This window comes from Lampetra planeri, chromosome 46 (genome assembly GCF_965212315.1).
Source record: "Lampetra planeri chromosome 46, kcLamPlan1.2.h2, whole genome shotgun sequence".
Classification (NCBI taxonomy): Eukaryota; Metazoa; Chordata; class Hyperoartia; order Petromyzontiformes; family Petromyzontidae; genus Lampetra; species Lampetra planeri.
The window spans coordinates 4,714,160-4,730,055 of NC_136152.1; the positions used below are offsets into that span (position 1 = coordinate 4,714,160).

Below are 15,896 nucleotides of genomic sequence, written 5' to 3' on the forward strand. Positions count from 1 at the left end.
CTCCAGAGCCGCGGGTTGCCGACCCCTGATCATGACGAGTCATGATGCCGCTGATTCACTCCACACGAAGCTCCGCATCTTCTCGGCCACTGTTGTTGCCCTTTCTCATCTACGCTTGGAGAAAAACGCGGAGCCCTCGGAAAGAAAATCTGCGACGATCTGAAAAATTGAGGCTGGCCGACCTACGATCCATCCTGGATTTAACCAGACCGAATTGATCAGGAGATCGCAGATCTTTGAAAGATCTGGCACACGGTCCCATCGGTGAGCTCTTCCGGCACGCGAGGCTGCGCTGGCTGGGCCACGTAGCCCGCATGTCCAGCCACTTCATGCCTGAGCAGCTTCTGTTTGGCCAGACAGAGGTGGCTCTACGGGCACAGCAGCATGGGCTAGAGCGGGCCGGGGAAGAGACGGGCTGGTGCAGTACGGGAGGTTCTGGAGCCGAGTGGACTTGTCAATCGGCCTCTGTGGAGGAGGCTCGTGAAGGCCACGACTGGGCGGTACCAGGTTAGGTGCACAGGTTACTGGCCAGTTAGAGGCAGTCACCCACCAACTATGGAGGCGGGAGCGGCGACGCTCACAACAACGAGCGGAGCGCCGGGCAGGTAAAACGCAGCAAGTTGGCTCAGCACAGGTGGTGCATCAGCCAGTCATGTCAGTCAATCCATAGCACCTGGGTCTGTCCCGTGACATGTCAACGAGGCTTCGGTACTCCATGTGGCCTCGCAATGCACCTCGCCTGGCATAAGCGCTGTGGTGAAATAACCACCACTTCGTGGCTAATGGCAGCTGTCGTTGATGGTTATGATTGTGAGTGATGATAATGACGCGAGTGATGATGGAATTATGTCACGTGGATGCTGTTCCAGCGATGATATGGTCGATAGTGTTGCTGATGATGCGAGTGATAGGGGTAGTTCTGCGGGTGATGTGAATGATGATGGAGTGATGATGGCAATGTGGGTGATGTGAACGATGACGTTGCTGATAACGGTGTGGGTGATGTCGATGGTGATGCACGAGAGATCACGGCGCGGGTGTCTACGTGATGTGATAACGATGTGAGTGGCGAGTGATGAGAATGATGTAATGATACGATGATGTGGGCGATTATGTGGGCGATTATGTGGGATGATGGTGTGAGTGGTTATGATGTGAGTGGTTATGATGTGGGATGATGGTGGTGTGAGTGGTGATGGTGTGAGTGGGTGGTGATGGTGTGAGTGGTTATGGTGTGAGTGGTGATGGTGTGAGTGGTTATGATGTGGGATGATGGTGTGTGTGGTGATGGTGTGAGTGGTTATGTGAGTGGTTATGATGTGGGATGATGGTGGTGTGAGTGGTGATGGTGTGTGAGTGGTGATGGTGTGATTGGTGATGGTGTGTGAGTGGTGATGGTGTGTGATGATGGTGGTGTGAGTGGTGATGGTGTGAGTGGTGATGGTGAGAGTGGTGATGGTGTGAATGATGATGGTGTGAGTGGTGATGGTGTGAGTGGTGATGGTGTGAGTGGTGATGGTATGAGTGGTGATGGTGTGAGTGGTGATTGTGTGAGTGGTTATGTGTGATGATGATGGTGTGAGTGGTGATGGTGTGGGATGATGGTGGTGAGTGGTGATGGTGTGAGTGGTGATGGTGTGTGATGATGATGGTGTGAGTGGTGTGAGTGGTGATGGTGTGAGTGGTGATGGTGTGAGTGGTGATGGTGTGTGATGATGATGGTGTGAGTGGTGATGGTGTGCGTGGTGATGGTGTGTGATTATGATGGTGTGAGTGGTGATGGTGTGAGTGGTGATGGTGTGTGGTGATGATGGTGTGAGTGGTGATGGTGTGAGTGATGATGGTGTGAGTGGTGATGTGTGATGATGATGGTGTGAGTGATGGTGGTGTGAGTGATGGTGGTGTGAGTGGTGATGGTGTGAGTGATGGTGGTGTGAGTGGTGATGGTGTGAGTGATGGTGGTGTGAGTGATGGTGATGGTGAGTGATGATGGTGAGTAATGATGGTGTGTGATGGCGAGTGATGATGGTGAGTGGTGATGGTGAGTGATGATGATGGTGAGTGATGATGGTGAGTGATGATGATGAGTGATGATGGTGAGTGATGATGGTGAGTGATGATGGTGTGGGATGTCTCGCGCTTACGCGACTTCCACTAAACACGCGCGCGCCTTTACAATGGCGCCGCGCGTGTGCGACCCCCCCCCACACCCCCATCGCCCCCTACCCCCCACACTCTGCGCCTCCCACCCATCCGTCAGCCCACTCACCCCGCCCCTCCAAGCGCGAGACACACGCGGTGTGTACACTCTGCGTACAGACACACGCACGGCGTGTACACTCTGCGTACAGACACACGCACGGCGTGTACACTCTGCGTACAGACACACGCACGGCGTGTACACTCTGCGTACAGACACACGCACGGCGTGTACACTCTGCGTACAGACACACGCACGGCGTGTACACTCTGCGTACAGACACACGCACGGCGTGTACACTCTGCGTACAGACACACGCACGGCGTGTACACATCACTGGCACACGCACACGCGGGTGTAAGTGTGTACAGTGTATGTATCCAAGCGAGTGGAGTTTCTGGGGAGCGGTGGTGCAGTGGTTCGCGCTGAACCCGGCGTCCTGAGTACACTGTGTAGTGTGTGTGTAGTGTGTGTGTAGTGTGTGTAGTGTGTGTGGTGTGTGTGGTGTGCGCGTGTCACGGTGGCGATATGGTAACGACCTGGGCTGGTGTGTACCTGCTGTATATTTGGAGTTTGCAGGTCCTCCCCGTGGCCGCTTTGGATTTGTTCTCCGGCTCCTCCGAGTTCAACCTCCACATTTAGAAACATGCGCGTTCGTATTTGGCTGCTATAAACTTCCACACGATGATGAGCCACTTCGTTAAGCTGTCATTTGTGGTCAGGTGACTTCTGAAAAAGAGCGATGTAGCTCAGTGGGCCTCACCTGGTAAAATAAAACATAGTTTAGTGCGAGCGACACCGCATGTTGAAGCCCGTCCAGAGTTTCCTTGCATCAAAGCAACGTTGCTGAGAGGGAAACACAACTCCTAAAAGGCTCTGTGGCTGATGGAATGTGTAACAACAAACTTGTGTGCCGCATCAGTTAAAACACGGCGCGCTTCCATGTCGAGCCGGAGGTCCCCCGAAGTTCAGCACGCGCGGAGCCGCGTGCGCATGCTGCCATCTGCCGCGTGCGCAGAGGAGCGACTGCCCGTGTCGTCACAAAGACAAAGACCCCCCCCCCCCCACCGTGTAAAATGTTACACAGACTTACTCTTGGGTCTTTCGGTAAAGTCACGTAAATGAAACATAATCGATCACGACGTTTCGTTCGCAGCACAAGCAATCGTCTTCACCTGAATCGTCTTCACCTGAATCGTCTTCAGGTGAAGTCGTGATCGATGATGTTTTATTTACGCGACTTAACCGAAAGACCCAAAAGTATGAATCCCTGCAGTCACGAAAGCTTTAAATCAAGATGTGTACAAGACTGCTGGGGCAAGTGCTGTTAGCGAGCGCCTATGAGAGGATGATGTGGCCAGGACCACTACCAGCCGTCTTTGTCTCCCCAGTGCTGATGTTTTACACACTGAACAGGTGCTCATTTGAGGCCGAGTTGACCTAGGGGAGGCTCAGAACCGATTCAGACCATCGTCGCTGGTGTTGTTGGTCGTGAGGGGAATCGAACTCGGGTTGCCGGGGTCTAACCGCTGGGTCTGTCCCGTGACCTCCTGCCAGCTAGCCTTCGACACGGAATGTGGCCTCAAGGTGCACCTGGCCTGGCACAGGCGCCATGGTGACACACGATCCTCGTGATGGTACTAAGTGACACGATCCTCGTGGTGGTGTAACGGGTTCCGGAGACACTTGTAGAGGTAACTTCTTTATTACAATCCAACCAACACTCCAACAGTCCTGATACTCTGTAACAACTCCCAGGTACACAGCCTAGGTACACAGCCTAGATACACTACTCTGGCTACGCTCTGGAACTCGCCCTCACAAGGTCGTAGAGTCGGGAGTTCCAGAGTCCCACCACTGGCTCTCACAGCGTCCCAGGGTCCTCAGATGGATAGTCTTGGGTCTTGGGTCTTGAGCTACGACTGGCCCTGATCGTCCAGGGAGCTCCCCTTTTATGCCTAGTCCCCAGCGAGGGGTGGGGCCGTGTGCACCCCCAGATATCCCAGAGAGCACACACAGCCCCCCCCCCTTTGGCGGCGCCAAGGGGCTTAAGCGCCTGGAAACCCAACGCCTGGCGCCAAGAGGCTTAAGCGTCTGACCCGCCTGGGAACCCATGCCTGGCGCCAAGGGGCCCAAGCGCCTGGCCCGCCCAGGGTCCCAGAGCCCCCAGCAGCCCCTCCCTTCTTATGTCACTACAGTGGAACTAAGTGACATGATCCTCGTGGTGGAACTAAGTGGTACTAAGTGACATACGAACCTCATGGTGGTTCCCCGGGGTACCATAGTACCCCGGCTCTCGCACAATGTCCGTGATGCACCACTACTACGGTGCGTACCGCGAGCGTCTAGGGTTTCGGCGCAATCGTCCTCGCTGCGTGTCGACATCGCGGAGTGGCACCACCAATGTCGGATTGATTGCTACCCCAGAGCGAAGTCCACCCCTGGACAAAAAATTGCATCCCAGAAATAACATATTTAATTGCATCGGCCATTTTGTATTGTTTGGTACCCCGGGGTACCGCCATGAGGATCAAATGGCGGCTGTTGTTTGCTGTTGTTGAGTGGTTACGCTAGTGATGGTGACGAGATGTTAATTACCTCGCCTGTTATACAGGAGGTCGTGGGTTCGACCTCCACGCCCGTATATTTGGAGTTTGTTCTCCCCGTGGTTGCGTGGATTTTTCTCAGCTTGGTCATCACCGAATGCAAACACCCCCATCATATTAGATTTAGTTTTATATTCGATTTGTATTAATGCCAGCTCGATGAATTAAAAAGTATACTCCTCGGTTCTTTCGGTAAAGTCACGTAGGTAGAAAAATATACAGGCGTGATCTATTATTTGTCTACCTACGTTACTTTACCGAAATAACCAAATAGTATGGATTCCTGCAGTCACGAAAGCTTGAAATCAAAATGAAAAAGTCCCCGTTTGAATGTGTAAAGCCAAATCCGCTTACTCGTGATGATTGTGAAAAGGCCCTTGGGAGACGTCTCCACATGGCAGTCAGAATGACACGGCCAGTGTCTGCATGGGGTGCCGTGGTGGCGAGATGTTTGGTAAAATAAAAATTGTTTAGTTTAGAATGGGTGAATGATTGAGTGTGTGAGTGCGCGAGTTTGTGAGCGGGTAAGTGGATTTGTGAATGTGTATGTGAATGAGTTGGTAAATAAGTTCGTGGGTGAGTTAGTAAATGAGTGAATACCGTGCATGTGAGGAATAGTGGGTGGATGGGTGCGTCAGTAAAGGCGTGAGTGGGTGAATTAGTGTGTGGGTGAATGGTTGATTGGATGGGTGATTGGGTGAGTGATTGAGTGGATGGGTGAGTGTGTGGGTGAGTGGATTAGTGAGTAAGTGGATGAATGAGTGGGTGAAAATGTGAGTGGGTGAATGAGTGGTTGGGTGGAGGGGGTGAATAAATTGGTGTTTGGGTGAGTGATTGAGTGGATGGGTGAGTGGGTGGGTGAATGGATTAGTGAGTAAGTGGATGAACGAGTGGGTGAAAATGTGAGTGGGTGAATGAGTGGTTGGGTGGAGGGGGTGAATAAATTGGTGTTTGGGTGAGTGATTGAGTGGATGGGTGAGTGGGTGAGTGATTGAGTGGATGGGTGAGTGGGTGAGTGATTGAGTGGATGGGTGAGTGGGTGAGTGATTGAGTGGATGGGTGAGTGGGTGAGTGATTGAGTGGATGGGTGAGTGGGTGAGTGATTGAGTGGATGGGTGAGTGGGTGAGTGATTGAGTGGATGGGTGAGTGGGTGAGTGATTGAGTGGATGGGTGAGTGGGTGAGTGATTGAGTGGATGGGTGAGTGGGTGAGTGATTGAGTGGATGGGTGAGTGGGTGAGTGATTGAGTGGATGGGTGAGTGGGTGAGTGATTGAGTGGATGGGTGAGTGGGTGAGTGATTGAGTGGATGGGTGAGTGGGTGGGTGATTGAGTGGATGGGTGAGTGGGTGAGTGATTGAGTGGATGGGTGAGTGGGTGAGTGATTGAGTGGATGGGTGAGTGGGTGAGTGATTGAGTGGATGGGTGAGTGGGTGAGTGATTGAGTGGATGGGTGAGTGGGTGGGTGATTGAGTGGATGGGTGAGTGGGTGAGTGATTGAGTGGATGGGTGATTGAGTGGATGGGTGAGTGGGTGAGTGATTGAGTGGATGGGTGAGTGGGTGAGTGATTGAGTGGATGGGTGAGTGGGTGAGTGATTGAGTGGATGGGTGAGTGGGTGAGTGATTGAGTGGATGGGTGAGTGGGTGGGTGATTGAGTGGATGGGTGAGTGGGTGAGTGATTGAGTGGATGGGTGAGTGGGTGAGTGATTGAGTGGATGGGTGAGTGGGTGAGTGATTGAGTGGATGGGTGAGTGGGTGAGTGATTGAGTGGATGGGTGAGTGGGTGAGTGATTGAGTGGATGGGTGAGTGGGTGGGTGATTGAGTGGATGGGTGAGTGGGTGAGTGATTGAGTGGATGGGTGAGTGGGTGAGTGATTGAGTGGATGGGTGAGTGGGTGAGTGATTGAGTGGATGGGTGAGTGGGTGAGTGATTGAGTGGATGGGTGAGTGGGTGAGTGATTGAGTGGATGGGTGTTTGGGTGAGTGATTGAGTGGATGGGTGAGTGGGTGAGTGATTGAGTGGATGGGTGAGTGGGTGAGTGATTGAGTGGATGGGTGAGTGGGTGAGTGATTGAGTGGATGGGTGAGTGGGTGAGTGATTGAGTGGATGGGTGAGTGGGTGAGTGATTGAGTGGATGGGTGAGTGGGTGAGTGATTGAGTGGATGGGTGAGTGGGTGGGTGATTGAGTGGATGGGTGAGTGGGTGAGTGATTGAGTGGATGGGTGAGTGGGTGAGTGATTGAGTGGATGGGTGAGTGGGTGAGTGATTGAGTGGATGGGTGAGTGGGTGAGTGATTGAGTGGATGGGTGAGTGGGTGGGTGATTGAGTGGATGGGTGAGTGGGTGAGTGATTGAGTGGATGGGTGATTGAGTGGATGGGTGAGTGGGTGAGTGATTGAGTGGATGGGTGAGTGGGTGGGTGACTGAGTGGATGGGTGATTGAGTGGATGGGTGAGTGGGTGAGTGATTTAGTGGATGGGTGAGTGGGTGGGTGACTGAGTGGATGGGTGATTGAGTGGATGGGTGAGTGGGTGAGTGATTGAGTGGATGGGTGAGTGTGTGGGTGACTGAGTGGGTGGGTGACTGAGTGGATGGGTGAGTGGGTGAGTGACTGAATGAGTCCGTGAGGTAATTAGTGGGTGAGCGAGCGATTGGGTGAATTAGTGAGCGGGTGTGTGAGCCTGAATTGGTCCTGGGCTTCCCCTAGGTCGACTCAGCCTCAAATGAGTACCTGGTGCGGTGTATAAACACTGCCACTTAGGGAGACAAAGGCGGCCGGGCATGGTGCTGGCCACCAAATCCCCTCGTGGGCCATTCCGGCCTTCATAGGTGCTCACGAACAGAACTTGCCCCAACAGTCTGTACAGGCTATACTGGGGGATCTCTGTTTTTGAGTGAGACACTAATTCCCAGGACAGATGGTGATAGAACCTACGAAGGGTTACATGTTATGACAAATCAGCCACGATTAAATAACCCATATTTGACACAAGTGGGGGGGGGGGAGCCTTTGCAGCCACTACGATTCATAATCGATTGTGTGAATAACGCCACGTGGGAATTTCACCAAAATGTGTGTCCTTAGTAACCCTCAACCCCCCGACACGGCGAAACCAATGACACTGTCACGCGTAAAGAGCGTTCAACGCGCTGTTATTTTAGCATTGTTATTTACGTGTATCAATGGGACACGAGCGTTTCGCGATTGTTCAATGTGCTAGTTGTGTGCTGTAACAACGCGTGTACACGTGGCCATTTAATTAGATTCGCTGTGTCGGGTGGTGGCGTGTTCTTGACGACACAATATACGGTCAAGTCATTGCGTGGCCTTACCCCAAAAACGATTATAATTCGAAGGAGCATTTATTTATTGATTTGCTACTTCGCTTGCCCACCCAATGCATTTACACAGTCACTCTCCCACCTATGCACTCATCCACTCACTCTCCCACCTATGCACTCATCCACTCACTAATCCACCTATGCACCCACCCACGCATTACACCACCTATGCACTCACCCACCAATTACACCACCTATGCACTCACCCACGCATTACACCACCTATGCACTCACCCACGCATTACACCACCTATGCACTCACCCACGCATTACACCACCGATGCACTCACCCACCCATTACACCACCTATGCACTCACCCACGCATTACACCACCTATGCACTCACCCACGCATTACACCACCTATGCACTCACCCACGCATTACACCACCTATGCACTCACCCACGCATTACACCACCTATGCACTCACCCACCCATTACACCACCTATGCACTCACCCACCCATTACACCACCTATGCACTCACCCACCCATTACACCACCTATGCACTCACCCACCCATTACACCACCTATGCACCCACCCACCCATTACACCACCTATGCACTCACCCACCCATTACACCACCTATGCACTCACCCACCCATTACACCACCTATGCACTCACCCACCCATTACACCACCGATGCACTCACCCACCCATTACACCACCTATGCACTCACCCACCCATTACACCACCTATGCACTCACCCACCCATTACACCACCTATCCACTCACCCACCCATTACACCACCTATGCACCCACCCACGCATTACACCACCTATGCACTCACCCACTCCTCCGTTGAGCACGGTTGGCTACGTACGGTGCGAAAGAAGTTCAACATACATTACCCCACCAAAGACTTACTCACTCTGCCACCTATACACTCACCCACTCACTCAACCTATGCACTCACTCACTGACTCTCTCACCTCTACACGTAGATTGCCCTTTTAACCTTCAACAGACTGTCGGGGCAAATGCTGTTCGCGAGCTCCTATTGAGGCTTGCACGGCACATAAAGGAGTGGATTGGCCAGCACCACGCCGGGCCGCCTTCATCTCCCTAGTGGTGATCTTTTTACACAAAGCGCTAGTAACTCAAATTGAGGCTGAATCGACCTAGGGAGGTCCAGGATCGATTTTCGTCACTCACGTGAGAGGGAATCGGACTTGGGTTAGTAGCGCGGCGAGCTAACCACTGCGCCACCACTCACCATGATCACACATACACACGCAAACACAGAGCGGCACGCACACACACACACACATTTGTCCGAGCTAATTTATGTATTTATACATTTCATCGATAATAACTCTAACACATTGTGCTTATTAAGATATTTATATTCATGGTAATTATAATATTATTTGCTACATTGCTTTGTATACAGGGTTGCACAGACACAAACTAAGCACAGCAGAGGGGTTAAATCCTTGTGTGATATCTTCTGCCCCGTCCGCCACCTCCCCCCAAAAACTCACTCGCGAAAATTCAACATTCCCCTGGCAGGGGCAAGTCAGTCCACAGTACAACTCTGAATGTTTAACTCCCCACAAAAGCGGTACAGCATTCATTTTAGGAATCCCCGGTGGAATCCTGCTGGTGATGATTGGCTGAGTCGACTACCAGCGACCGGGATGTGCACTCGTCACCACTCGCGTCCCGTGACCACACTGCGTCAAGAGAATACATCATTCGGACGATGATCACGTCACCGTCTACAGCGACGATTTCATTAACGACGATGACTACAAAAAAATAATAGGAATACTTGTTTCTACCTACGTGGCTTTACCGAAAGAACCAACGAGTATGGCAATAAAGCAAGAGGTGTTATGATGTTCAAACACTAAATAGACACACCTATGGCAAGGCACCAAGCCTTCATTAACTACAAGTACTTGTGGCAAAACATGCGGACAGACGTGCTCTGACAATACATGGGCATTGCCTTTGAAACTTCTTTAGGGCCCAGTCTCACTGCCAGTGTTAAGACCAGAGAACACCAACAAGTGGGCAGTAGCTCGGGTTGAGCAGTCACAGCCATGGGACGATGATTGAATAGTCGTCTCTATGGGACCTCTTTGATTCTGGACAATGTCCCACAGAGACGGCCACGGTGCAGCCCCCACTGGTCGCCTCCACTCGAGGCGAGCTCTGCAGGAGGAGGGGATCTTGGGCCACCTCTTCCACGCTACGGCCGGCCGCCTGTGAAGAAGTTGTACCAAAGACAAAGAATCCCCCTATAGCCTTAACATACTGTAGGAGCAAGTGCTGTTAGCGCGCACCTATGGAAGCCGGCACGACACACGAGGGCGTCAATGGCCAGCACCACACCCGACCGCCTTTGTCTCTCCAGTGGCGATGTTCACGCAATGCACCAGGTACTAATTTGAGGCTGAGTCGACCTAGGGGAGGCCCAGGACCGGTTCAGATAATCGCGACTGGTGTTGGCCATGAGCAGGAATCGTCGTGTTCGTACACGATTCCCACCACCACCACACACAAACCACAACTTGCCGATCGAATTAACCGCCGTGTTGGACCCCATTGATCCGACTGGACGGACACAGGTGGTGGGCAAGTGGGTGAGCAGCGATGCTGGGACAAAGATGGGAAAGGAGGCTTCGACTAATTTGAGTTAATAATGGTTTGAAGACCGCACTCGCATTCACCATCGGGGCATTGCGATAGACCCAACGCAGGAGAGCCCAGGGTTTGATCTCCCATTAAGCTCATGGTCCACCCTAAATTGTATCCGCACAAACCATGGCAGATGCGGATACCTGATGCACAAATAGAAAATAAAATACAAACTCTCCAGTGCGAAACTGTGGTCATCCAGAGCAGACCGTGCCACGTACAACGACACAATTGCCGGTCCACAAATACGAAGGAAAGATCACACAGCGATACGCTCCGCTGCTGCGACTAGCGCGGCTATTTATTTGGCTTCACCACCGGAATGTGACATTGTCGTTGTTACTCTGCATCTACATCAGCCACACAGCACAGTGGTGGGTGGTGTGGGTGGTTGGTGGTGGTGGTGTGGGTGGTGGTTGTGATGTGGGTGGTGGTGGTGGGGGTGGTTGGTGGTGGTGGGGTGGTTGGTGGTGGTGGTGGGGTGGTTGGTGGTGGTGGTGGTGGGGTGGTTGGTGGTGGTGGTGGGGTGGTTGGTGGTGGTGGTGTGGGTGGTGGTTGTGGGGTGGTGGGTGGGTGGTGGTGGGTGGGTGGTGGTGGTGGGTATTATCGACCAGGTAACGCAGCCGCCGCGCTCCGCACTCCACCCGCGAGTCGCGACTCTCCGCCACGGGGCCCGCGTAGTGGGCGCGCCACGCAGGGGTCGGCAGACCTGGAACGGCTTCGTGACGCCCTCTCGTGTCCACAAGCATTGGTGGGGCTCTTCACATCGAGGGGTTAAAAAAAAACTAATTTCGAAAAACCCCCTTCTTGTTTTGGTTGCCGACCCCTGAGCGAGTGGCACTGCTACGAACCTGGCGGTGACCCGAGTTCGATTCCCGCTCACGGCCACCACCACCACCCCACCACCACCACCACCCACCCCACCACCACCACCACCACCCACCCCACCACCACAACCACCACCACCCACCCCACCACCACCACCACCACCACCCACCCCACCACCACCACCACCACCACCACCCACCCCACCACCACCACCACCACCCACCCCACCACCACCACCACCACCCACCCCACCACCACCACCACCACCACCCACCCCACCACCACCACAACCACCACCACCCACCCCACCACCACAACCACCACCACCCACCCCACCACCACCACCACCACCACCCACCCCACCACCACCACCACCACCACCCACCCCACCACCACCACCACCACCCACCCCACCACCACCACCACCACCCACCCCACCACCACCACCACCACCACCCACCCCACCACCACCACCACCACCACCCACCCCACCACCACCACCACCACCACCCACCCCACCACCACCACAACCACCACCACCCACCCCACCACCACCACCACCACCACCCACCCCACCACCACCACCACCACCCACCCCACCACCACCACCACCCACCCCACCACCACCACCACCACCCACCCCACCACCACCACCACCACCACCCACCCCACCACCACCACCACCACCACCCACCCCACCACCACCACCACCATGTTGTATATGTTGGTTATCAAAATTTGTTATGTTGTATGCGTGCGTGGGTGAAATTATTATGTTGTATATGTGGGTTATGAATATTCAGTGAAAATAATAATAATCAAATGAAATTTGGCCAAATGTGTAATTATCCGGGAATATGTTAATTTCTGTAATTATGCACATTTAGTTATGCCAATTCGAGAGGTAATCGTAGTAATTATGCGAGTGGGTGTAATTATGATAATGCAAGTCGTTATGATAACCAGACCCCGCCTCGGTGACGAGGGTGGGTTATCGATCGGAATAAGGCAATTAATCGTATGCAGTTATGCAGGTGTGGTGTAAGTATGCAAGATTAACTTAGATTAACTCGGCATCGTTGTCTAGGTTCGTCTCATTCTCGCTTATATTTTAGGTCCCCGGTTCACCCCGTTATCCCTTTAACATTTACTGAGTATGTATTAGTGTGTTTATTAAGGTCACCAAGTTCAGATCTTAACGCAGAAGCAGATCTTATGCATAGATTTCAGGAAAGAATCACACAACCACTTCTGTATTAATCAATTTATTACTAATTCAACCTCAACTATGATATAGTATGCGAACTCTCAATCCCGGAACGTCAACACGGCATCAATACAGTATCATCAACGATTGTCTGATTTCACTTGACAACGGCACATGGATCCCGCATAACGCGATGGTTGTTAGTGAGAGAGAGAGTCGTTAAAATATGCAAATACTATGCTAAGAAAAACCTTAACGTTAATGAATGATTATACTCAACATTGTTCACGCAGTACCGCACTCCTTATTGATCATACGCAACCCTTATCACGTTGTTAGCACCTTGGGTCACGGGACAGTTGAATATTCTGTAGAGGATGCGAGTACGTGTGGCGATTATGACTGAAAGATACTTGAAAGATTATACGGCGATAAAAAAAACACAATCAAAAACAGTTATTATTCTTAAAGGCACCAATCTCAACAGATACATCGGCAGGTTATCTGACAACAGAATGGCCTGGAGTAAGGGCCTGCGACGGTGCTCCTTTTCCGAAGATCGTTATCTTATACCAAGTTTACTAATTGGGGACCAGATCACCTGATAAGGATCTGGTGGGCCACCACTCCCCACGTGAGCGTGGCTCGGCGGAAGGAGGTGCCAAGAATCAATTCGTATTGATGGATCTGTTGGGAATTTATGCGATTAAGAGTACAGCCCACTAAATATTAAAGATAAAAATTACGAATACACTTATAAACGACGGATGGCCATCACTCGGTCTCGTTGTGATGCCTTCACAGCCACGGATGGCTCATGGGTTCGAGTGTGTTTGAGTGGTAAGAGTTGTCTTGAATAGTCAGTGTTCGGAGTCGGTTCTTTATGTCAAACAGACGCCTGGTGGTCGTGTGGTGAGGGGGCGGTGCGCGTCATACGTATCAGTCGCTCCCCTGTCACCGTGGTGAACTGGTTCGGATGCCCGTTGATACGCTGTCGCAGTTCGGAACCCGGTCGGTAGGTGGCGCCCACAGCTCGCTCGCAGCGTGCAGTGTTGGGTCGTCGACCAGGGTGAGCACGGAGCCTCGTCGCCAAACCGCGATCCGATCCTCACCACTCCGGCGGCAGCAGAGACCTCCGACTCGGCAGAGGTTGATGGGGAGCCGCTTGAGTCGAGCCCCGAGAGCCGGCTCCGGTGAGCCGATCGAACTCGGCTGAGTCCCAGACGAGCTGAAGAGTCGAGCCGACCCGCTGGTCGCAGCTCGCTCCTGAGTCGACCCTCCCGGTCGAGCTCCTGAGTCGACCCTCCCGGTCGAGCTCCTGAGTCGACCCTCCCGGTCGAGCTGAAGATGAGTCGAGCCGACCCGCTGGTCGCAGCTCGCTCCTGAGTCGACCCTCCCGGTCGAGCTGAAGATGAGTCGAGCCGACCCGCTGGTCGCAGCTCGCTCCTGAGTCGACCCTCCCGGTCGAGCTGAAGATGAGTCGAGCCGACCCGCTGGTCGCAGCTCGCTCCTGAGTCGACCCTCCCGGTCGAGCTGGTTTCCAATGCTCAGGGTCCTTTCTTTTATGCCGAAAAATCCCTTTGGATCCTGCCCACAAGGCGGGGTTTCTTTCGATTTTTGCTGTGTCAGGATCTGTCCGTAGGTAGGTGTGTCCATGTGTGTGTCCGTACGTCCGTATGTCCTTGTGTGCATCACCCACGGTATATTCCGTTGTCATACTCCCTCCATAAAATCCACGAGCAAACAATCAGGTGTTACAAATTGCCTCGAGGTCGTCTCTCTGTCTGGGTGCGATATTATCTCTTGTCTGGCCTTCTTCATGAACCAAAACACAGACGTTTACAAATCGTCTCATAGGCGTCTTTGTCCGTGTTGCACCACCTGGAGGGAGGGGCAACACTCCCTCCGACCCTCACCGACGCACAAAGAAATGGTTAAAAAGTTTTAAGTTAACATTTGTCCCTTACCATTTCACAGTTATGATTCTGTATGTAACCTAAGGTCTGTCGTTTCCCATCGTGGTGCTTGACTCAAGTGGAGGTGTTTCCCCGAGCGTATACACACTCCTATCCCGCGCTGCGGGGATACAAAGACGGCCGGGATCTCCCTTTCTCTCCGACCCTGGGTTTAACATCGCTCTTTTATTATGTATTTTATATTCGACCTGGTGGTGATTCATCCCGTTATGCTTCGGGTCGAGTTGTATAGAAATTATTAAAGTATGGAAATAACATTTCATATCAATAACTTTAGCCTACCCTGTTGTTAAATTCCGACTTTAACGTTACTTTAATAGCAATACAGAATAATTGAGCTTTTTGTCTTAACTAGGCGAACGCGAACTTCTGGTGACCCCCGCAGCCTTGTTGTTCAGCTGGGTCTGCATCCTTGAGAGATACACAACACTCTTATTGTCGTCTCACTGTGGCCATCCAACCTTCTGCTCTGGGAGTGTTATTCTTAATCAGCTCCCTCAGCTGCAGGAGAACAAGGCGTATTTCTACCTCCTCCCTGTGTGCACGTGTTCCAATTAGCTCGGAATCCCTAAACACACAATCAGTGATGATTCCTGGCTTTCTGTGGTTGTGATTTAGACAAAGGCGCCTCTGCTTCCTTCCATTGCCTTTGAGTTGACACTGCCCTATTATTCGCCCATGTGCTGAGGTCATAGGATTCGTTTTGACTTCAGTAATATTAACATTCAGTATTGGATTAGCAAATGGGCAATGGTTCATTGATGTAGCTCGCAGCCTGGTCTCCCAATTTGAGCGAGCGCGAGGATCGATAATTTAGCCTACTCTGTTGTTGAATTTCGAATTTTGACGTTACTTTAAAACCATGCAGGATGGTTGGGCTTTTTGCCTTAACTATGTCTGGCTGACTCTCCCACTGTCTCTGCCGCCTGCACGGGTGACATGTGCCCGTTCATCAGGCCTTATCTTTCCTTGAAGCAAGGTTGCAAATTCTGCCATCCTAGCCCTCCTCCAGTTCATTACTTAACAACACCTGGTGTTTTGCAGTTTGCTGCGCTTTGGTGTGTTTTCATTCATTATATATCAATTT

At 52.3% G+C, this 15,896-nt stretch overlaps 1 protein-coding gene across 1 annotated transcript in view; it reads right to left on the reverse strand.

Moving 5' to 3' along the window:
- Positions 1 to 218: 218 nt before the first annotated feature.
- LOC144733409 (phospholipid-transporting ATPase ABCA1-like) overlaps positions 219 to 15,896 on the reverse strand; it is an 83,114-nt gene continuing 67,436 nt past the window's right edge. Inside the window, exon 36 of the mRNA XM_078615320.1 lies at positions 219 to 368. Within this exon, the coding sequence (XP_078471446.1) occupies positions 219 to 368 (150 nt within the window). The remainder of the gene's footprint in view (positions 369 to 15,896) is intronic.